This window comes from Sinocyclocheilus grahami, unplaced genomic scaffold (genome assembly GCF_001515645.1).
Source record: "Sinocyclocheilus grahami isolate Dianchi unplaced genomic scaffold, SAMN03320097.WGS_v1.1 scaffold255.1, whole genome shotgun sequence".
Taxonomy (NCBI): Eukaryota; Metazoa; Chordata; class Actinopteri; order Cypriniformes; family Cyprinidae; genus Sinocyclocheilus; species Sinocyclocheilus grahami.
The window spans coordinates 1529014-1553816 of NW_015505434.1; the positions used below are offsets into that span (position 1 = coordinate 1529014).

General features: G+C 36.3%; 1 protein-coding gene across 1 annotated transcript; it reads right to left on the reverse strand.

The window, feature by feature from the left end:
* Window positions 1-8374: 8374 nt before the first annotated feature.
* usp38 (ubiquitin specific peptidase 38) lies at window positions 8375-22394 on the reverse strand. Its single transcript, XM_016290158.1, has 11 exons — window positions 22273-22394; window positions 17168-17902; window positions 15903-16038; window positions 15417-15546; window positions 15071-15172; window positions 14602-14760; window positions 13814-14007; window positions 13487-13580; window positions 13245-13351; window positions 10040-11327; window positions 8375-9022 (listed from the first exon to the last, which is right to left on the reverse strand). Exons 2-11 carry the CDS (start codon window positions 17847-17849, stop codon window positions 8861-8863), a joined length of 3054 nt encoding a protein of 1017 aa, XP_016145644.1. The 5' UTR covers window positions 17850-17902; window positions 22273-22394; the 3' UTR covers window positions 8375-8860.
* Between the last annotated feature and the right edge of the window lie 2409 nt (window positions 22395-24803).

Below are 24803 nucleotides of genomic sequence, written 5' to 3' on the forward strand. Positions count from 1 at the left end.
GGCCTACAGAGGCAGGGAGAAGTCGGGCAAGACAGAGAATAAAGAACATTACATCATGGGAAATGTAGTCTTGGAGTGTTGCTCCGTCAGAGGGAAACACTGGGACGGTGGCTCCTATCGGTGTTAAACAAATCTCTTACCCAAGTCCCAAATAAATTGCTTAAATTCGGATTAAGACCGAATTTATAATAAAGTAGTGATTTATTTGTTTTTTGGAGTCTGATCTGTTTAATGATTCGACTGAACCGGTTCTCAAATCAACTTTGAAGGATTTGTATATATATAAAAAAAAAAAATAATCATAATCGGTCAGTGTATATGATTATAAATATAAATATTTTGTAATATTTTTTTCTTTAATATCATTTTATCTGCCAACCTTTTTATTCAAGAAATTGAAACACATTTGTATTATTTAATGTGATTGCAAATATTTAGGCACTTAATTGATTTTTCAAGTATTTGTTATGTTTAGATTTTTTTTATGAGCTGAATCATGCTGCAGTAAACATGAACCGAACAGTCCAATAAACACTGTCATTAATATGCCCATTCGAAAAAAAGAAAAAAAGTAATAAACAGAAATGTGTGTCTACGTTTGGCTTTATTAAACATCTAGGGCATGCATTTTTTTTTATGCTTTATTAATTCAATGCCACAAGAACATGAGGTATTACATATTCACATGATCAAATTAACATTATTAGCTGCCAGAGAAAAAAAAGGAAGAACATTACATAAAGTTCAATGCTTTCAGAGCATTACATGTTTTCAGTGCTTTTTTGTTTTTTTTTGTTTGTTCTAAGAGATTTCTATATAATTTAAAGTCATTTAAAAAATGTGCAAAATTTGGTTTACATTGAGCCCACTTCTTCTTATGTATATGGAATTTTCCTAACAAAATAAACAAATGTATAATATGTTAATCCGTGTATCATTCGTTTTTTTTTATTTAATATTGAAAGTAGAAAAATGAGAAAACTGCTCCTTTTTCGTTTTTTCATTTTTTTCCGAAAATTCAGCTTAAATTTTCGTTTTTCTTTCATGGGTGGAAAAATTAATAAACAGCTTGAATATTCAATTTCTACATGTGGGCGGGAATTAAACGCCCCTTTCTGCTGATTGGTCAACCGAAGATCAACCCGTGCCATCATCAGTTCTTCCACAGTATCATGCAGCGGAATAATAGTCCTCCACTGCTGCAGCTGTATGGATTCTTAAGCATTTATTGCAACTACATTTCATCTTTTTTCATCAAACAAACAGGCTAATGAATAGCTCGACACAACTCATACTGGGGCAGAGTCTAGACAGGGCTTTCTTCTGTGTAGATATAAATTCTATTCTTTGCATCAGCTGGGCATGGCAGGGTATGATAGGACAGCTGTCATAGCCTACTCTGCTCACCCAGTAAGTCTGTTTGTTTAATTAAGAAATTAATTAATTTGTTTCAAAATAAATATTTTAAACACTAAGAAAGAAAGGAAAGAATAATAAATTGGCTTGGGTATATATAGGCCTATGTTGCAAGAACTGTCATTTTGACTGACAACCAGAGAACAACAGATATTAAATAGCCTACTGTTAGAGTTATATAATGTAATCTTGTGTTTTATTAAAATTGATTATAATTGATATCTCAAAAGGATATGCATTTATGTTGTTCTTTACAATTCAAATTTTCTTTTTCTGTCTAAAAAAGTACATCAAATATACTAATTTCTATCATACACTCTATTTTTCTGTTAATATAGAATTCCAAATCCTTCCAAAATAATCTCGAGTAAATACAATGAAAAAAAAGATGCAAAATAGTTTCTTTTTCTTGACCACAAAATTCACAGGTATACGAAATATTAAGCTTAAATCTTTCCAAAACATGCTTAGCAGGATAAATTCGATGAAGTATTTTGTAAGACGCTTCCTTAATTTTGTTATTGATACAAAACTTATTTGGCAGTTTCCATGCTACATCTAGGCCATGTAATAGTCAACACACGATGACGTAATTACGTCAGCACGTAAAAGAATCACAGAATCTGTTTTTGAACCGACTCTTCAAATGAGCTGTTCGAAAGAACCGAATCGCAGAAAAGAGTCCCATGCGTACAGACTTTTTCTTCCTGGAGAGAGAAAAGTAATGAAGTAAACAACGATTCATTTCATCATATACATTTGCATGAAATATTCCACTCTCATTAATGGAGATAAGCACTGAAATTACATAAAGTCATTACGCAGAAGTTAAACCAAATTTGTATGAATTCAGACATAGCCTATTTGTAGTGGATGCGCTTGATTACTTTTCTTGTGGTTATGTTATGTTTTAATGACAGCGAGGAGTGCTATAGGTGCACAAGAATTCATCCTTAAACTAAACTGCACATCTCATGTTATGAGAAAATATTTGTAGCGAGAACATCAATGATGCGCACTTACTTCGATATTATGGCGGACACTGCTGGATTCGGTGGAACGGTCTATTGGCCGGTTTGAATAGGTCCAATGATAATAGCTTACTGTACAACAATGATAATAGCTTACTGTACAACAATGATAATAGCTTACTGTACAACAATGATAATAGCTTACTGTACAACCGCAGCTGCACGGAAGTGTTGATGTCGTGTGAAGGCATCTCCACAACATTATGAAAAATACCACTGTATTTGAAGGATGTATACAACTTGAAGAAAACGGTAAGATTCGCACGTTTCCTTTTTAAAATACTTTGTCAATGACGCGCAGATAATTGTATTTACACTGCAAAAATATATAGGCCTAGGCTATATTCCTCCACTAAAAATATCTAAAAGATGTTCACCTTATCAGCAAAACTACAACAATTTAATTTGATTTGAATTTTTTTTTTTTTTAAACAATTGAATATTGGGCCAGTGGAAATGAATGAGATCGACTCTATTCTAAATTCTTTTTCTGAGAACTGTTTTAGATAGTTTTTATGGATATTTTGATATATTTATTCTAAGACATAACAAGGACACTGGATGATTTTTAGCAATAAAAATGAATGTGCATTGCACAAATGGCATTTATAGTCTGTATCTCATTATTTCCTACCTTTGACGGTGTTAAGCATGGTGTCACGTGGATGGGAATATGCATAGAAATGATATGCAGATGAGGTTATGCATAGTAAAACTAGGCGTTGAAAGCTCCATATATGGTGATTTTGGGGAGGAGTCGGGGTGGAGACGCACGTACGCACAATCTTCCCCTGACTGGGATTTATAAAGGGGTTTTTGCGGAGGTTCTGGCGTATGCATGGTTTAATAAATCTGAAAACGTTTGTGCTTGCGCAAAATCTAGCTTTTGTGCCTACGTACACTTTTAGGATGAAATCTACGGAGAATTTTATAAATGAGACCCCTGAACTGTCCAAGTAGCCTGCGGTTATGCCACTTATTTTTATTGCCAGTTTATTTATTTATTTATTTTTTTTAATGCATGAATTAATTTTACACATAGGATATATTTTTATAAATAGGCCTAATGAAAAAAAAATGGCAGAAATGCACAGTTTAAGATAAACCACTAAAAAGCGTAGTACAAGGTATTAAAGTTTGTATCACTGATAATAAGCAATATAATGATGAAAAGTGAACAGCTGGAGTACAGAACTTTCATGTTTGTGGGATTGGTATCTTCGGAATGCTAAACGCCTTACCCAGTTATCTCTGAAACTTTGTGCCTACTCAATGTAGCCTAATTTGCAGCTCATTGCAAAGGATTGATTTAGTCAGTTTATTATCCTATAATCTTTCATCATGTGATTTCAGGCTGTGGATTAAAATGAACATTTTGCAATATGGAGGTGCACTTCCAGTACACTTAGGGCAGTATATACAATTGTTAAATTAGGTATCACTTATACAATTTAAAGAAGGATTTTGTTCATTCTTGACACTACTAATTTTAACATAGCTTTTTTTATGATAGTTAATTATTATAATTTCGAGTATGGAAAATTCAGTAGGCTTGTATTACTAATTATAACTCTAAAGATGTCAAATGTAAATCAGAAAGAAAAAGAGAGAGAAGACAGAAAGATGGTGGAGTGTACTTAGTCAGAAAGCATTGGATTTATTCACTTCAGTTCACAGTGAATTTTTTAATGATTGAGGTCCTAAAATAAATGAAAATATTATTAGACAAGTGCTATTGTCAAGCTATAGTGCAGAAATATACCTTAAATAGAAAAAAAGCCTGCAGTTATGTGTTGAAGACTACATGCATTTATGAATTTATTTACTTATATCATTTATTATTTTTTCCAGAGAAATGGTCTTATCAGATTCAATTACAAAAGTCTGTTGTTAAAATTACTCATCAAATGGTAAATGTTATAAATCAAACACAAGAATGAAGCCAAAAACGAAAACGTTATAATGACAATATGCAACTCAAGAGTGATATTTGATGTAGCCTATAATTTATATTAAGTATTTTTGTCTATGCCATAATTTACAATCAACACCTTGTTTGTTTTCTTCGATTATTGATCTAAAAACCTAAAGACGATATAAGTGGCTATTTAAACGGTTATTACAGAACTATTACAATATGATAACAATTTCCATGTCACAGAATAAATTGTCAGTGGGAGTGGCCTAAACTGTAGCAAAGACATGTGTAGATCTCAGTTGTTGAATAATTGAGAGTCATTGATTTTACCAAATGGTTCTACAGACTGTGTGAGTGGTGCAACGCTGCAGCGCCCAACATGATATAAAGCTAATGGCTCTGGAGGGAATGAAGAACTAAAGGTGCCCACATTTGAAAACCACGATGCCGTCTTTGCTACATGTATTAGTTCTTCAGTTAAGAAATGTGCATCTAAGGAGTGCTTCACCACAGCCTTAAGGGTCTATTCTAAGCTAATGCACCAGGACAATGATGCCGTACTGATTTGAAGAGGACTGTGTGCTCAAAAGCCGAGCATCGTGTCAGGGTTCACCAAAGGACATGGAGCACAGTGGTTCAAACGGAGGACACTGGGATGTTGGGGGTGGACTTATGGATTGATAGCCACAAGGTGACTAACAAAGGTCTCATGCTGATAATAGCTTACTGTACAACAATGATAATAGCTTACTGTACAACAATGATAATAGCTTACTGTACAACAATGATAATAGCTTACTGTACAACCGCAGCTGCACGGAAGTGTTGATGTCGTGTGAAGGCATCTCCACAACATTATGAAAAATACCACTGTATTTGAAGGATGTAGACAACTTGAAGAAAACGGTAAGATTCGCACGTTTCCTTTTTAAAATACTTTGTCAATGACGCGCAGATAATTGTATTTACACTGCAAAAATATATAGGCCTAGGCTATATTTCTCCACTAAAAATATCTAAAAGATGTTCACCTTATCAGCAAAACTACAACAATTTAATTTGATTTGAATTTTTTTTTTTTTTAAACAATTGAATATTGGGCCAGTGGAAATGAATGAGATCGACTCTATTCTAAATTCTTTTTCTGAGAACTGTTTTAGATAGTTTTTATGGATATTTTGATATATTTATTCTAAGACATAACAAGGACACTGGATGATTTTTAGCAATAAAAATGAATGTGCATTGCACAAATGGCATTTATAGTCTGTATCTCATTATTTCCTACCTTTGACGGTGTTAAGCATGGTGTCACGTGGATGGGAATATGCATAGAAATGATATGCAGATGAGGTTATGCATAGTAAAACTAGGCGTTGAAAGCTCCATATATGGTGATTTTGGGGAGGAGTCGGGGTGGAGACGCACGTACGCACAATCTTCCCCTGACTGGGATTTATAAAGGGGTTTTTGCGGAGGTTCTGGCGTATGCATGGTTTAATAAATCTGAAAACGTTTGTGCTTGCGCAAAATCTAGCTTTTGTGCCTACGTACACTTTTAGGATGAAATCTACGGAGAATTTTATAAATGAGACCCCTGAACTGTCCAAGTAGCCTGCGGTTATGCCACTTATTTTTATTGCCAGTTTATTTATTTATTTATTTTTTTTAATGCATGAATTAATTTTACACATAGGATATATTTTTATAAATAGGCCTAATGAAAAAAAAATGGCAGAAATGCACAGTTTAAGATAAACCACTAAAAAGCGTAGTACAAGGTATTAAAGTTTGTATCACTGATAATAAGCAATATAATGATGAAAAGTGAACAGCTGGAGTACAGAACTTTCATGTTTGTGGGATTGGTATCTTCGGAATGCTAAACGCCTTACCCAGTTATCTCTGAAACTTTGTGCCTACTCAATGTAGCCTAATTTGCAGCTCATTGCAAAGGATTGATTTAGTCAGTTTATTATCCTATAATCTTTCATCATGTGATTTCAGGCTGTGGATTAAAATGAACATTTTGCAATATGGAGGTGCACTTCCAGTACACTTAGGGCAGTATATACAATTGTTAAATTAGGTATCACTTATACAATTTAAAGAAGGATTTTGTTCATTCTTGACACTACTAATTTTAACATAGCTTTTTTTATGATAGTTAATTATTATAATTTCGAGTATGGAAAATTCAGTAGGCTTGTATTACTAATTATAACTCTAAAGATGTCAAATGTAAATCAGAAAGAAAAAGAGAGAGAAGACAGAAAGATGGTGGAGTGTACTTAGTCAGAAAGCATTGGATTTATTCACTTCAGTTCACAGTGAATTTTTTAATGATTGAGGTCCTAAAATAAATGAAAATATTATTAGACAAGTGCTATTGTCAAGCTATAGTGCAGAAATATACCTTAAATAGAAAAAAAGCCTGCAGTTATGTGTTGAAGACTACATGCATTTATGAATTTATTTACTTATATCATTTATTATTTTTTCCAGAGAAATGGTCTTATCAGATTCAATTACAAAAGTCTGTTGTTAAAATTACTCATCAAATGGTAAATGTTATAAATCAAACACAAGAATGAAGCCAAAAACGAAAACGTTATAATGACAATATGCAACTCAAGAGTGATATTTGATGTAGCCTATAATTTATATTAAGTATTTTTGTCTATGCCATAATTTACAATCAACACCTTGTTTGTTTTCTTCGATTATTGATCTAAAAACCTAAAGACGATATAAGTGGCTATTTAAACGGTTATTACAGAACTATTACAATATGATAACAATTTCCATGTCACAGAATAAATTGTCAGTGGGAGTGGCCTAAACTGTAGCAAAGACATGTGTAGATCTCAGTTGTTGAATAATTGAGAGTCATTGATTTTACCAAATGGTTCTACAGACTGTGTGAGTGGTGCAACGCTGCAGCGCCCAACATGATATAAAGCTAATGGCTCTGGAGGGAATGAAGAACTAAAGGTGCCCACATTTGAAAACCACGATGCCGTCTTTGCTACATGTATTAGTTCTTCAGTTAAGAAATGTGCATCTAAGGAGTGCTTCACCACAGCCTTAAGGGTCTATTCTAAGCTAATGCACCAGGACAATGATGCCGTACTGATTTGAAGAGGACTGTGTGCTCAAAAGCCGAGCATCGTGTCAGGGTTCACCAAAGGACATGGAGCACAGTGGTTCAAACGGAGGACACTGGGATGTTGGGGGTGGACTTATGGATTGATAGCCACAAGGTGACTAACAAAGGTCTCATGCTCTGATAGTCAAAACAAACCTCAGTCTTAGAACATGTCATGAGCCATAGAATATTCACAGGAATAACACTTGTTATAATTGTTGCTTTGAAGTTCAGTATAACCCATTGTTATTTTAATATATTATTAGAGTTTGTTTATATTTTGTTTTAATTTTAAAGTTGTAGTAATTTTGATGTTTTTTTGTCATTATTTAAATGTCTATATAGTTTTTAGGTTTTACTTAAACTAAACAAAAGTGAGAAATAGAAATAAAATGAGCTGAAATAAAACGTTTTTTAATATTAATAAAATGTATGTATATATATATATATTTTTTTTTAAGTAATGAAAATGTATCAACGTACTTGTCTTGAAATCAAATGTGTGTCTTATTGTAACTGAACCCTGAAAACTGAAATTTCAGCTTTTTTGATATAACACTGAGCTTTCATACTGAAATTACATCTCAAACCTTGAAATAAAATATGCACAGTCTTCTCAAATCTTTTAACTAGTAAATGACACAGAATCTGACAGTGATAAATTGTAACATGCATTTCAAATTATAAAATTAGACCATGTTAAGTGATGACGAGTCTTCACTATAGAGCAAAAACATAATCATTACATATTAACGCTGTACAGCAAGAGCAAGGTGTTTATTGTATAGCTAGTCCAATAATTTTGTAAAATCTGAAGTATTGAAAGGCACATAAAATTCTAAAAAAAACAAAATTAAAAGTATTCCCTGAATGAATAAAATAACTTAATTGTAATTAAATAATTGACTAAACAGATATAACTGTAATCCTCAAACCAGAAGTTGAAAAACTTTCAATTAAAATATTAATGCAAGTAGTTCACTGTATAGTATGGTCCAAAAATATTTGCTTGAATTTTTAAAACCATTCTCTAAAGATTTCTGTTTAGAAACTGAAACAATTAAGATTCCAGGATGAGAACGTAATTATTACTGTATTCTGTACAAATTTATTGCATGCCCATTTCTGACCTATAGTACTCAAAGTGCTTCAATTAATTTCAAATGAACGTCAATGTAAATTAACGTCAATGTGGGAAATGGGAAAAAGCACGCAAACCAGAAAAATTAAGACATCTGTTCTGAGGTGGCACACTTATCCACATTGTGGGCAATTAGGGCAAAACAAATGGAGTCCAGTGTTGTCAGTGGGACTGTCCAGTGCTCCGAGTATGTCTGTGACTCTTCCTTAGAAGACGAGTCTGCTGATGGTATTGAAGCCCCCTCCTCCACCCCCACCTGAGGGTCCACAGCTGCCAGGGGGATCGTTGTCATCAGAACCATTGGGTCGGAATGAGCAAGAAGCAGAGGTTGCTTGAAGAGCCCGAGCTCTGGCATTCAGCTCCTGCTCCTGGCAGGAAAAGAAACGAAGGGTTAAATCTATGCTCCAGGTTCAACTCTAATCAACTGACTAATTAGAGTGTCCAAGATAAAGGAAAAGGTTTCATATGATTTTGAAAAACCATTTTTAACAAAACTTAAAAAAAATGTCATGTAGAATAACAATAACATTTTCATTACACCTTAGAAAAATAAGAGTATCTTAATGATCATGTTCAACAAAGATTAAAAATACGTTAATATCCTTTAAGGTAAAAAGTATATAATTACATTTGTGAATTCATGATTAAAAATGATATACTTCAAATGACCTGATGTTTTAAGCGATATATGTCATGAGAGTTTTCAGCAGGGTTTTCTCTCTATAACATAATTTCCTGTCCTATGTGTTTTCCCCTACATGTATTTCCACCAAATGACTTTAAGTTTTTATTAGCATTAGAAAATGTGTATGCAAGTCTTGTATGAGAAATGCATGTACTTTTGAAAAAAAGAAAGACCCAGACAAAACAAATGAGTGTTATGCCACTGACAAGATTACAGATTATATATTACAGTTCAAAAGCTTTTTTTTAAAGAAATGAATGCTTTTATTCAGTAAAACGCATTAAATGTACAGTAAAAACCTTTACATGGTTACAAAAAAAATCTATTTTAATGAAATGCTGTTCATTTGAAATTTCCTGAAAAAATATTTAATTGTTTCCACAAAAATATGAAGTGGCAAAAATGTTTTCAACACTGATAATAATTAGTAATGTTTCCTAAGCAGCAAATCAGCATATTAGAATGATTTCTAAAGGATCATGTAACACTGAAGACTGCAGTAATGGGTGCTAAAAATTCAGTTTTGCCATCACAGGAATTAATTATATAATTATATTTTGGAACATATTCAAATCAGTTTTTTTTGTTTTGTTTTGTTTTTTTAGCAGCATTTCACAACATTACCTTTATGAATTGTATTTTGATCAAATAAATGCAGTCTTTGTAAGCATAAGAGCATCATAAAGTACAACATTCTCACCTGTAGGAAGAGTTTGTTGTCTTTGGTAATGGCATCCATCAGCTCTTTCTGCAGGGGTGGCTCTCCACTCAGTCTTGAGCCATTTACAACTGGCCCTGAATTGCTTGGTTGTCCACTGACCTCTTGTTTCCTGTAGATCAGGACATAGGCTGTGTCCTTAGGGAAGCGACTGGTGACATTCTGCAATGATTCAAAGTTTGTAAAAGACACTCGGCTGTCATTAAACAAGAACCAGTCCATGGACTTGTGCTCAGCACATCCCATTTCCTCATGTGTGTCGGTCGAGCTCTCTGATAGGCTGGAGCTTTCCAGGGTCTTAGGACATGGGTGAGCTACATAACCATCAGTGCTACTCACATTCCTTCCATACGAGTAGTAGTGACCGCTCTCAGAGGACATTCCAGAATGCACTACAACAGAACTCAAAACATACGGCACTGACAGCATCTCTGAATCGCTGTCATGTGTCTCACTATTTATTCTGTTTTCCATCATCCCATCCTCCATTTGAGAAGGCTTGAGCTTCTTAGCTAGATTCTCACCACTGTCGGGGGAGTCAGATGAGGAAGATGTAGCTGCAGCTGAGGAGGATGATGAAGCGGAGATACCGTATTGGCGTAAAGGTAGGCTCATGTGCAGCGGAATGCCTACATTGTCCAGGATCTTGCGGCGGACGTGGCAGGTGGCATCGTACGAGAAGCGCAGCAAAGTCAGAATGAGGTACTCCGGTGCCACCACCACCTGCATGACCTTCTTGGCCCTCTGCAGTGAGGCGCAGCGTTCACAGAAGTAGCAGTTCTCATTCTCTAGGATTTCTGGAGCCAGGAAGTAGTCGACTAAATCTGGTGCAGACAGTGTGGGCTCCACCACCGGCCTCTCCATCCTGGTTCCTGCACCTTCTTTTACTGAGCCCTCTGAGGATTCACTGCCTCCATTCACCGCCCCTTGGCAGGGTCCCACAGAGGAGGAGCTTTTGTGCTCATCGGTGGGACCGTGGCACTTGGACATCGAGGGGCAGAAGGCAAGAGAGAGGTCTGTAAATGGCTCCTCTTTTTCTGACAGGCTGTGGCACTGCAGGCAGCGGATGGCTGTAGAGAGTCGACCACCAAACATACGCTCCACTAGAGTGCGACCATCTCCATTGGCTGCCACAGGATCTGGATGTGATGGCATATCAGCGACCGGCTGACTTGCAGCAGCTTGAAGAGTTTCAGCAGAAGTGGTTGCAGGTTCAGGTTTTGGGCTGGTCACCTGAAGGGCTGAAAGAGTCTTCTCTTCTTCATGCAACCTTCATATCACATAGGAAGACAGAACATAACAAATACACGAAATACATGAACTCCCCCTGCTGTTGTAAATAAGAAAACACATTATTTTATTGTTTTTAGGCTTATAATCAATTAAAATACTCAATCAGATAAATGTCATATTTATTTGCAGATAACAGATTATTACAAAATGATATACACTACTATTAGGCCACTGGTATTTTCACCAACAAAAAAATGGTTTTAAGTCAAGTTATTTTTTTTGTATAAGCCAGTTATCTTTTGCTGTAGTGTGTCAGTGGGAAATATATGTTTACATTTCCAAACATTCTTTTTGCCATTAATTGTAATAATCCAGTAAGATTTTTGTATGCACAAGGAGTCTGACAACAGTCAGTGCTCCACACAGAGATCTGATCACACCAGGGATTGCATGAAGAAACAGAAAAAAACTGAGACAGACTAAATCCAGAAGAACTGTGGCAATGTAAAAACAAAATGTTATTACTTAGACAAATAATATATTAAATATTAATTTAATAGGTATACAATATCCTCTTTATTTAAATATCCCATCTAATAGGAAAACTGAATGGTTTTCGGGCATTTTATCTCTCAAAATGATGGAAGTCATTTTGAAAATGTGGAAAGTACACACAAGAGAGAGAGAGAGAGAGAGAGAGAGAGAGAGAGAGAGAGAGAGAGAGAGAGAGAGAGGGGAGGAGGGGGACGGGGGAAGCAGGAGAGAGAAGCGCTGCTTGATGGTTAAAGCTTTAATACAGTACAGCAACTGCACGCGCGTCCGTGTTTAACGCTTCTCATAGCTATGTGAAAATAAGAGTATAATTGGAACAGTTCATTGCTGGAGCTGAGCTGAGAGAGAGAGAGATGCAGAGCGTGTGCAGAGCAGGGGGACGCGAGGAACAGGATTGAGAATCGCTGCTTAAGAACATTGATTTTGAAACTTGTGAATCCATTAGAATCTTTAGAAGACAGAATCACGATTCATATATGAATAGATTTTTACGTGCACCTCTAGTTTTCTCTCTCTTTTCTTTAAAGCAGCGCAGCATGGCCTCGCCCCCTTTGCTGACTTTTCCCGAGGGTGGGGTTTATCTGGGTTTGTTACGTCACGAACCCGGGAAGTAACTTGTTGTAGTCCCTACCAGCCGTTATTGTAGGCATTAAACTGCCAGAATTTTAAAAGACAATATCTCCGTTTGCATTGAACTTTCAGCTTGGTAACTTTGCAGATATTGTTTATGCTCAAACAGCAACATTACACACTAACTAACGTTAAAAAAAGTGAAATCGCAATCCACCACCCCTTTAAGCACTCACAGGAAAACGGCCTAGAGCAACTCTTTTAGCAGATTATTGCAAATCACACTGTGCGACATGGATCTGATAAACTTGAGTACGACATGTATGCAGACTGTACAATGATGACACCTATTGACACGTAGGCTACGACGCATGAAGAATAAAATGTTATCAGCATGCGCTAGTGCTAAACAAAAAGAGTATGATGAATCACATTTTGCCAGTTGTAGTTTTTTATGTGTGTCTGAGATAAGCAGTTTTATGTTTTAGCGCCGTGTCGCATTGATTTCATGTCGCATTTTTATTGGTTGGTCAGTAAACGTGGGTCGTAGAAGCAAACACACTGTGCGATGATCATGCTGAATTTCTGACACTGTCAGAAAATGATCTATCTTAGACTATCTTTGGTCGCAAGACCGTGACAACGGCCGTCTTTGAACCTCTCTCACTGGACCACCGTTGAGGAGCCACGCTCACAGAAATCACCACGATTGTTTCACAATGCCAATCTTTCGTCTGGGACAGCCAAAAATTGTGCAGTGTGTAGAAGGCTTTAAACATACATCTTTCTTATAGTTATAGGAAAGGATGCCATAGCCATTTTCGGAGTTTACCTGTCCAGCAGAAAGCGCAAATACTCTGAGCAGTCTTGCTGGGATCCAGCTGTAAACCATGGTGGCCGAGAAACCTCCAAAAAACTCCTTGGAGAATATGCTGCTCTCTGGTGGGCATATAACATGATAAATAATCACCAGCAGGTATGCTTAACAGTCTCATTTAACACCCCTACCCAGTAATGCCAAGCGTTGCAATGTTTCAGAGGACAGACAGAATACTGCGCAGAAGATAAACATACCTGTGTGTGGGCCAAGAAGGCAAATAGAAGCTGGAGCTTCTTCATGAGGGTGTTGCAGCCATTCAAATGCAGAGACATAACATGCCGTCTGAAACTTTTATAAAGAGACTGTTAGAGCTGAAAAATATCTTGCAGTTGAAAAAGCATTATAAATATTTTAAACATTTAAATGCCTGAGGATCATTTCTATCATGTATTATTAACATTGTGTTTACATGCAATCATTAAAATGGTATAAAAACGTAATGGTATTTGCATATGGAGAATGTTAGACAGTTAAACGGTTGAGAAAGAGATCAGACAATATGCAGTATATTTAAAACTTACTCTGTAGCCATAAATAAAATTTGGATGATGCTGTTCATGTAGCAGGTGTTGCCCAGATTCACAAGTCCCGTCTTCCCCGTTTCTGATTTTCCTGTGATCTTAAGCAGGCCTGAGGCAAATGAATTTGACTGAGAGGTCCAGGCACTTTGGTTCAGAACAAATTTGATCTTCTCCTCATTAGGTTTAGGTAGTTCCTACAACAGAACCAGAGGTGGATATAAAACAGATGAAGCACTGAAATACAGTACTGTTCTGAAGTTTGTGTTCGGTAAGTTTTTTTTTTTTGATCAGCAAGGATGCATTAAATTGAACAGCGACAGTAAGCACATTTATAGTGTTACAAAAGATGTATATTTTAAATAAGTGCTGTGCTTTTAAACTTTCAAAAACTCAAAGCACAACATGACTGTTTCTTGAGCATCAGATCAGAATAATTAGACTGATTTCTAATGGATCATGTGACACTGAAGACTGGAGTAACGGCTGCTAAAAATTAAACCTTGCCATCACAGGAATAAAATTATATTTGACTATGTTAAAATAGAAAACAGTTATTTTAAATTGCAATATTTCGCAATATTAGAGTTTTTACTGTATTTTTCATCAAACAATTGCAGTCTTGAGGAGCATGAGACTTTCAAAAACATTAACCTTACCGACCCCAAACATTTGAACGATTCTGTATAAAATTACTTATTACATTCAAGGACAAAATGCTAAATAAATTCAGCAGTGATTTAAGTTAGTTCATAAGAGATGAAACCAGAGATTTCCTGTCTATATCTTACTTTAATGGATTCAAGAATGTTGTCATAGAGGTCTGGGAAGCCGGAATACTGGTACATCATGCAGTGGACAAGTTCTGCAAATTGCAGCAGGAAGGTTTTGCTGTTGGGAAGGCCATCGTTCTTCAAAGACTTTACAAGTGGGACTATATGAGGAACCACCTAGTATAAATGACGGGTAAAATAATTCACATCACATTGAAATTATGACAAAGCAGATATTAAAATGCTAAAATCAGACACTAAAAACAACAGGTCCTTAAAAGCACTACAAATCTTTAGAATGTTCTAACTCATTTCAATATTAAAAGGGAAAAACAGATTTATAAAAAAAATATATAAAAAAAGTAATCTATGAAGGCTTAATTAGGCTTTGAGCACTTATTGATGGGAAGATCTGATGGCACAAGGGGTTTTAAAACTAGGGTTTTTTGAAAGGGAGAAAGAGAAGCAATGTCCATAGTGGCCTTACTAAGTGGAAGGCTTCAGGAGAGTGCTGGAAACTAAGCAGCATATGTGAAAGAACCACCAGCGCTCCCTGTCTCACAATAGGATACCAAAGACGATTAAAGACCTGCAAACAGACAAACAAAACCACATTCATACACATAAACACATAGAAAAGTCTCTGCCAGGCAGGTCTCACCAACCAATTCTTAGGTATCAACGAAAAAATGTTTTTGATAAACTCAAATAACCAACTAAATTCTGATCCATTCCACTTCTCAATACCTTCCACAAATCAGAACTCTTATGCTGGTGTTGCTTGTAATTCTCTAAACATGTGCTCTTTTAGGAGTACATACAAACACACAAACCTGTTCAATTTTGAGCAGTGTGACATCTATGAGGATGGTGAACTTTTGAACAGCAGCAAGTCCCTTTAATAAAGCAATGACCCAAGTGTCCACATGATTGGCTAGAGGCCAGGACAACCAGTCAATCATCCTGAAAAAGATGGAGAGAGAAAACAGGGTCAGGACAGGCAACATATAAAATAAAAGCCTTATATAACAGTAACAGTGCCACAAAAAAGAAAACTGCCAACATTTTGACCTCAACATTCAACCAGAGAAAAAAACAACAACAACAACAAAACAATTACTACTCATTTAAAATCTGTTAAGCCATGATGAACACTACACTCTTTCTAAATGAGTTGCATAAATGCAATTACCACATACTTGAAGCGCACAAGAAGTAGAGAAAACAACATGATTGCAGTTGGATCAAGGGCTTAGTCTTTTAAACAGACACAAAAGCACTATTCACAAGCTTTACACAGCGCGCGCACACAGTCTGACCTGCAGAGTGCTTGTGTCATACTGGCATCTTTAACATTCTGGTCAGTGGTGAGGCTTTTGATGAGGACTGTGATCATTTGCAGAGGGATGTGCTGGACCAGGCATGCTAGAGCAATGGAGGGTTCAAATGAAGGGTCTGAAATGAAAACAAAACACATTGCAGATACTTGCCAATTCCCACTTACACATGTAGTCTAATTAGCATAATATTAAACTTTTAATTATTATAATTTTTATTATTATTATATTCCTTTAGAGGTTCCTCAGAACATTCAGAATACAAAACACATGCATATTAAAATAGTATATGTCTAGGAGGCATTTTATAATATTAAAAATATATATAAAATATAAAAACAAAGTATAAGTAAAATATACAAAGAATAGTAAAAATTATGTATTTTAATATTTTTTAATAATTATTATAATATCGTAACATTAACACATATATAGGCCTAACAATAATATATTTTGGTAATTATAGTGTTTTGCAGGGCAAGATGCTTTCATGTGCTGCATAAAGCCTATCATCCTATCATATTTAGACTCACATTTCTTGATTAAGGTAAGAAGATTAGGCCTACCTATTGGTTTGACTGATGTCTATACCAACCCATTATATCAGGGATTTACAAACGTTTTTGTCAGCCAAACCCCTTAAAGTATTTAGGCTACCCTAAATATTTACTTAAAGTAACCCCAGAGATTTAAGATAATCAATAATTTAACAAGACATTCACATGTTCATGGTTCTCTGATGCTGCTTAAAGGTCACATGACAGGCAGGTAAACAAATAAAATATTTCCTCAGATTTTCATAATTTATGTGAATTATTCTGATTCTGGTTTTATTTTAAAATTACTAATTTATTTTCATAATTTAAAAAAACCTGATATAGATGAAAAAAAAGCAAGTACACTTTAGCTTGACACAACTTGACTATATTTTAACAATGCTGTTTCTGGATTAGTTCATCCAAAGATAAAAAATTGGTGATCATTTACTCATTCTCATGTCTATATGTCTACTACAGGCACTTTTTATGAGATTTCATGGTGCTTCTGCATTTTTTTAAAGCTTCATCCACATTCATTCTAATTGTGTGTAAAAGAGCAACCAATTTTTCCCCTTTTACTTTCCACTGAAGAAAGTCATACAGGGTTGGAAGGAATGACATGAGGGTGAGTAAATAAGAGAATTTTAATTTTTGGATTAATTCCCTTGATTTAAAATATCATCACAAGAGGAATCACTGCTTACTGACCTGTGGATGAGATGATGGCAAACACCTCCTGCAGTGACGGTAGCAGCGTGGCCGGCTCGGCCTTCCAGATGCCTTGCAGCAGCACGCTCACCCTGGTCACCTGAGTCACATACTCCCGCAACTCCCGCTCTTCAGTGGCAGGACAGTGGAAATACGCAAAGGTGCGCACAAGCTGCTGACAAAAAAGAACTCCAGCCTTCTCTCGAGGGACGCACTGAGGGAAGTCCGTCAGTATGGTGGCCAGCTTGGCACAAGTTGCTGGTTCTGGCCGTTCACAGATGATGCGTAGGACCTCCGTCTGAAGCAATGGTGCCAATTCCAACACAGCCGGGCAGCTGATGAGCAGTCGAAGGGAACCGTGTAGAAAGTCCAAGATGGCAGGGTCTCTGCAGTCCAAAGAGCCATAGCCCTGCTGTAGGAGACCAAGTACGCATTCCTTGCTGAAGAAGCGGGCAAACTCATCACGATGGTAACGTGCGTACGCTTCTTGCACTTGGAGGCCAACCTGTCGCTGAAAAGCATCCTCGCCCAGGAGAATAAGGCGGGTGGTGAGATGGTACAAGGCCTGGCACTGCTCCTCGGTCACTTCCTTTTCTGCAGCCTCCATGACTTTTTTCACAATAGCCCGTTTGACAGTCAGAGGATGAGAGGAGCTGACCAGTGCTTCCAAAATCTTATCCATGGCTGGACTGTATTGCACCACAGGAAAGGTGAGCTAAGCCAATGGAGCTGTAACTGTAGATGAGAGAGAATGATATTATTTCTGGTGCAATTCCTGATTGTGTCAAAGTATTAGTCATGTATGGCCATATATATATAAAAAAAAAAAAAAAAAACCTGCCTCTGCTCAACAAAAACTAAATTAATTAAACTAAAATACACTGAACTAAATTGAAAAATTAACTAACTAAAGTTAATGAGAGTATTTCACCCAGTTTCTCCTATTGTCATCACTTTAAAGAAACAATTACCCACTAACTATTGTGTTTATTGCAAAGTATTATGTAAAAAGTCATTTAGCTCCAAACTTCCTTTTCAAATGTTTTTTTTTTTAATATTCAAAATAATGAAGTATTCTTATATTGAATAGTATATTATATTAATTAATCAATTAATACCGTAAATTGATTAAATAATACTTTAAAAAAATTTAATAAATTCAACAATTAAAAGAATAATTGTAATAATCATGACCTTGCTTCAAGTCACAGGCTTCCTGACAAATATGTGACTCTTCGAAAACAGACCCTTTTCATACTAAGTTTATAATTATTTATTTAATTTTCTGTGAAGAAATGTACATTTTATGTATTCTTTGAGTAATATACAATCTTTTTATTCTCAATAAAGATGTTTTATATATATATAATAAGATAAGATAATTTCATTATTAGTTTAGTTAGTTTGGTTTATTAATTAATGTTTACTTTATTAATCCCAGAGGGGAAAATTCAGTAGGGCATGGGCACCACATCACAGACTTCTTCCCAAATAAACATAAAAACAAGAATTGAATCACAGAAGAAACATTAGCCTAATACAGACACTTTCACATAATTACAAATTACATCAATACAACAAGCTTCATAGTAAATTCAACCACTTATGAAATTTATAAATGACACAGACAGACATATTAAGAGTCCTTAATGAAATTCAAATTACAAATACGAATGGCTTCTGGTACAAAGGTAAACTTATATCGGTTGGTCAAACACTTAATACTTCTAAGCCGTCTGCCAGAACGCATTATCTCAAAGTGCATGTGCATGATACTCCAAGCTTTCCTTATCAGTTGCTGCTCATGAAATTCAGTTAGGCTTCGCAGTGGCACACCAGTAATTTTTGAGCAAGTCCTAACTACAGTTTGGATGCTATTTTTATTCTTTAGATGGAAACTTGCATAGGAATGAAAACTCAAGCCGCTCTCAATAAAAGTATTATTAAATACACTCAATATAGATTTTTGTGCACAGAAAGAGTTCGGTTTCCTCAGGGCAAACATTCTTTGGTGAACCCTCTTGATGATAGCCTCTGTATTTTGCTGAAACTTTAAGGTTGTATCAAAAATGGTTCCAAAGTATTTATACTCCTCTACTCTTATCAACCTCTTTGTCCTTAATAAGCGCTGGTTGCACCTTTGGAGCGTTTTTTTTTTTCCTGAAATCAATCACCATCTCTTTTGTTTTCGTTATATTTAGTCTCAACTCTGCCTCATTGCAGCATGTGATAAACTTAAAGGGGTCATATGATGCGATTTCAAGTTTTCCTTTCTCTTTGGAGTGTTACAAGCTGATTGTGCATAGATAAGATCCCTGAAGTTGCAAAGTCTAAAGTCTCAAAACCAAAGAGATATTCTTTATCAAAGTTAAGACTCTGCCACACCCCCCTAAAACAGCTCGTTCTAACACGCCCCCACATATCTACCTCACTATGTGGAAATATTAGCATAATTCTGCCAAAATGTTCACGCAAAGAAAGAAGGCGTGGTTTCAGTAACCGCAGTTAGTGTTGAAGCAGCATGTCAGGGAGACGCTGTGTGTTTCTAGGCGAAAGCAAAAGCACTTTATTTGGCCTTCCAGAAGTAGATGCATTTAGGAATCTTTAAGATTACTTACAACAGAACAGCAATGCATTTTATGGACGACCGTTTCGTGAACCTAGGAGAGGTGGTAATTCAGAATCAGCTACTGTTTTGTTATTAGTTTAAGTATTTGCTATTGACTGTTCAAATGCGAGTTTTGCGCATCGTGTGTGTGTGTGCGCGCGCGAGCGAGAGCGGTGTGTGTGTGTGTGTGTGTGTGTGCGTGCGCGAGCGAGCGAGAGAGAGCGGTGTGTGTGTACGTGCGCGCGCGAGCGAGAGAGAGAGAGAGAGCGGTGTGTGTACGTGCGCGCGCGAGCGAGAGAGAGAGCGGTGTGTGTGTGCCTGCGCGAGAGAGCGGTGTGTGTGTGCGTGCGCGCGCGAGCGAGAGAGAGAGCGGTGTGTGTGCGTGCGCGCGAGCAAGAGAGAGCGGTGTGTGTGTGCGAGAGACAGAGAGAGAGAGAGAGAGAGAGACACAGGGTCACATCACAGTGGAGTCATCTGTCTTAACCGTGGCTTGTGTACTGCATCATCACTGTGTCTGTCACGCTGTTACACCAAATAATGATCTTTAAAAAAGCATCATATGACCCCTTTAATAAGTGCATGACTATCGTCACCCTTTGAGCTTGATAGGAAAGGGAAACTGTATCATCCGCATATTTAACAATATAATTATCCTCATAACTTTTGACACTCATTTGTATAAAGGTAAAAAAAGAATTGATGACAGTGCACTGCCCTGTGGAGACCCAATAGATGTACAACCCTCTCAGAATATTTGGTTACTGTTTTTATGTTTTTAATGCTGCCAATTCTTGGCATTAATATCAGGGCTCGCAAAATTGCTAGCCCGACGTCCCGGGGCTATTGTGTTTTCCAGTCGGGCTACCAAAATGTTTCTTAAATGCAAATCTCCTGCGGGTCCTTAAAAAACTCCTAAAGTGAGTTGTATCAAACTTAAGGCCATAAAAAGTTTCAAATACGTTAAATGGTATAAAAAATGTCTTAATTATAATTTCAAGAGGTCTTACAGTTGGGGACGGAAACACAAGAGTCGTGATATGGCTGGATTAAACTTCAAAAGGCAATTATGTCATTTAATAAATATGAGCGTTACAGGTTTCAAGTCAAAACGCGGCGCGGATGTCTTTATTTGAATGTATCTGAAGGGAACCGACTGTCCTCATAAACATGTCATTGGCATTTTAATTGCATTTGACCTATAATTCCTGATAAAGCAGTGTTTATGAGCGCGAAGCTGCTTTGTGTACAGCCGTAAAGCGCCACCGCGTGGCAGAGAATGAATTTGCATTTCGAATAAGCCTTTCTTGCTGTTTATGGTCATATCGATGCAAATATCAACTCGTGTTTTTACGCAGCAAACACATTGAGTTATAAATGAGAAAGAAGGTAATGTGCCTTCTAAAAATCTAAACAATTAAGACAGTAATATTTATGCGTTTTAAATTAAACATTTATATCCTTGATTTATCCCTTTTCATAAAAATGGTCTAAAGGCTGAAATGCTGTTGTATAAGATTTTTGTTTTTGTGGAAACCTGTATCTGAACTGTAAATCATGTAATTTTATGGCTCAGCACTTTATGTTACCATAGACATTGTCCAACCCCACTCGTACCGTGTTCATTTTACTTGTGCAGCTCTTAAAATGGGTCATAAATCGCCTTGTAAAAATGCTGCAGACACCCTGTAAATAGTGAAATAAAATTCCTTCCTTCATATCTGTTGATATTTGTGTATTGAAAATATTTTTGATTGACATTTAAACTCCTATCTGATTTTCTATATATGTATTTATTTATTTTTTTAAAGCTCTTTTTTTATTTGGGCTAGTTAAATAAATTTTCGGGCTACCAAAATCTGAAGAGTACCTGCCCGAAGTGCTACCAGGGATTTAGAAAGCTTGCGAGCCCTGAATAGAACACTGACCTAAAGATGTAAAGGATGTTTAAATGAGTTAAATACAAAGTAGTATGTCTTAAGCACTCCGAAAAATGACAAAGCTGCTAGTATGAGAGAAAAGTCCAACTGCTAACGTAAACAATGTTTTTCTACAAAAAAAATCAACCCTGACAAATGTGCATTTATTGTGTGTTACTCCCCTAGACAGAACATTCTAGAAAGAATCAACAACTTATGTTGTTGTTTGTTAAACGTGAGAACAGAAGTGTTTTCTCTAAAGCTGTCATTGAGATAAAGCTACCTGCTAACTACTCTGCTAGCTAGCTTGACTGACACAAAGAGCAGCAAAGAATTAAACAAAGTATTTAGTAGCACGACACAATAAAAAAAACGAAACAGAAATAACCGCACACACTGTTTTTACGTTAAATAAGTTACCCGGTTTGTTTCTATCGTTATCGACAATGTCAGCAGCTAAGCAGCCTGACTTAGGAATCGAAACAAAGCAGATACACACAAATGCCACAGCACTGACTTAGCAAAAACAAGATTTTATCTCCAGTCCTTACTAAAAGAGGCCAATAACCATCGACACTCACCGAATCACGTCATTCCGAAGATATCTGGCTACAGAACTGGATATAAATCACACCGAAAGCCGAAATATATATTTTCAGAAGATTAACGTCGCGAGCTATTTGGTGAACTGCGACCTCTTTCAATCAGCTGTTGAAACACACGTACGTCATCTGAACGCGCGCACATAATGTCAGGACCTCACACTTGCGTTGCCACACTGACCTCTCCCCAATACAGCATAGTGCGCTCCAGTGTCCATGCTTTACAAGCTAAACTTAATGACTTGTATACTAACAAGGTTAATGGAGAGCAGTTGGAAGTATGTGGCAAGGCGTACGGAATAAATCAAAAGGGAGACACTTATTTAGCATTCAACAGAAAGTGGGGATTGATAGAAAGGTATATGGAAACAGAAGAGAAGATACTGTTATAACCAGGATCCGTGTAGGACACTCTAACCTTAATTATTCATTGCATATAATAGGAAAAAGTGAGTCAGATAGCTGCAGTTACTGTGGAATAACAAACAGTTGAACAGCTTTTACATTGTGAGGCATAGAATAGGCAAAGAAAGCAACTTGTTGAAAAACTAAGAGATATGGAAATCAATGACATTTCAGTTATGAATATATTTCAGAATGCACAGAAACATCTAAGGGTTTATGATTTTCTTCTAAAATATCTGAGAGATACAGAGTTGATTAGAAGAATGCAGGTTTTTTTTTTTTTATTATTTAGTAGTATATACCGGTAATATATTCGTTCATCGAGGCCTCACACTCCATCCCAGTAGGTGACGGAAATGCAGGTTTGCCAACCGCCATTAAAGACAAAAGAAGAAGAAGGTTAATGGAGCTTTCATGCGCTCAAGAGCTAAGTGGATAGAAAAGGGCTAGAGCAGGGCTGTCCAAACTCGATCCTGGAGGGCCGGTGTCCTGCAGAGTTTAGCTCCAACCCTAATTAAACACACCTGAACCAGCTAATCAAGCTCTTACTAGGCATAGGCTTTGTCCAAATACCCACACTTGTGTCTAACTTTTCATTACCTGATGGGACACACTTATAGTGTTGTAAAAATTCAAATGCTTACACAGCTTTATTTTAATTTGAAATACTTTGCATTTTAAAATCAACTTCTAAATGTCTGTTCAGTAGTCCCTATAACATGACAATTTTAATTTGTGGTGCTTCTAATTAAATGATAAAAAGCAGTTGCAAATGTTGTACAAAATAAATATCACCACAACTCATCTTTGCACCAATAAAAGTAAAAGCACTGGTTTTCTACCTAATTATTTGTAGTATCTAATTATTATATTAATATTTAACTTACATTGGAAAGGTTTCCGTGACCTCTCGTGAGATCTCGGCAAAAAGTCTCACGATTTATTTCCAGAACATGATGCATGATGGGGTACACTTAGCCTTGAATAGCGCTCTGGAGCGGTATTCGAGATAGTGTGGATTTAGTATCCATTAAGGGCACTGCACTTTGACATTTTGAAGACATGGGACAGACTTGCACACTTACTTCCTGTCGCGCGCATGTGCTCTCAAGTGGCCAAGACCGCAAGTGTGTATTTGGACAAGGGGATAGAAACTTCCAGTCAGGTGTGTTGAGGCAAGTTGGAGCTAAACTCTGCAGGACACCGGCCCTCCAGGACCGAGTTTGGACAGCCCTGGGCTAGAGGAACACAGCATATTTTTTTGCCCTTGAAAAAAGGTATTTTAAGAGAAAATCATTGTCAGCATTGTGTATTAATAACTCCTTATGTGAGGACCCTACCCTAAAAATGATATCAATCTGACTTTAATTATGATATCTGCAAAGCGTTTACTGATAACAGTCAACATTTTATTCCATTGATAAATAATGACTTTAAAAATCTTTGTGATTCTGATCTTAAAAGAGAAGAATTGCAGTTAGCTCTTCGACGTATGAACAAAGGTAAGAGTCCAGGACCTGATGGACTTTCGATTGAGTTTTACCAACATTTCTGGTATATTTTAGAAGAGCCACTTTTCTTCATGTTCAATGATTGTATTAAATAGAAGGAATTGGCGACAACTATGAAACAAGGCTTAATCTCCCTGATCCCTAAGCTAGATAAAGATTGTTTGGATATTGATAACTAGACCTATCACTCTCTTGAATACAGATTACAAATTGATTGCATTAGTATATGCTAGAAGATTAAAATCAGGACTAGATCAAATTATTAATGAATCTCAAACAGGCTTTATGAAAAATAGATATATTAGTAACAATATTCGTCTTATTTTTGACCTTTAGACTATTCTGACCTGATAGAGTCAGGGGCTCTTATTTTGTTTTTAGATTTTTGTAAAGCCTTCGATACAATTGAATATGGCTTCTTACTTCACTCTCTGAAAGTTTTTGGGTTTGAGAATAATTTCATTGATATTATAGAAATGTTTTACAAGGATATTAATAGTTCTGTTATTTTGAATACGGGAACCTCTAAAAGATTTGGAATCCATCGTGGTGTACACCAAGGTTGTCCGATGTCTCCCTTTCTGTTTTTGTTAG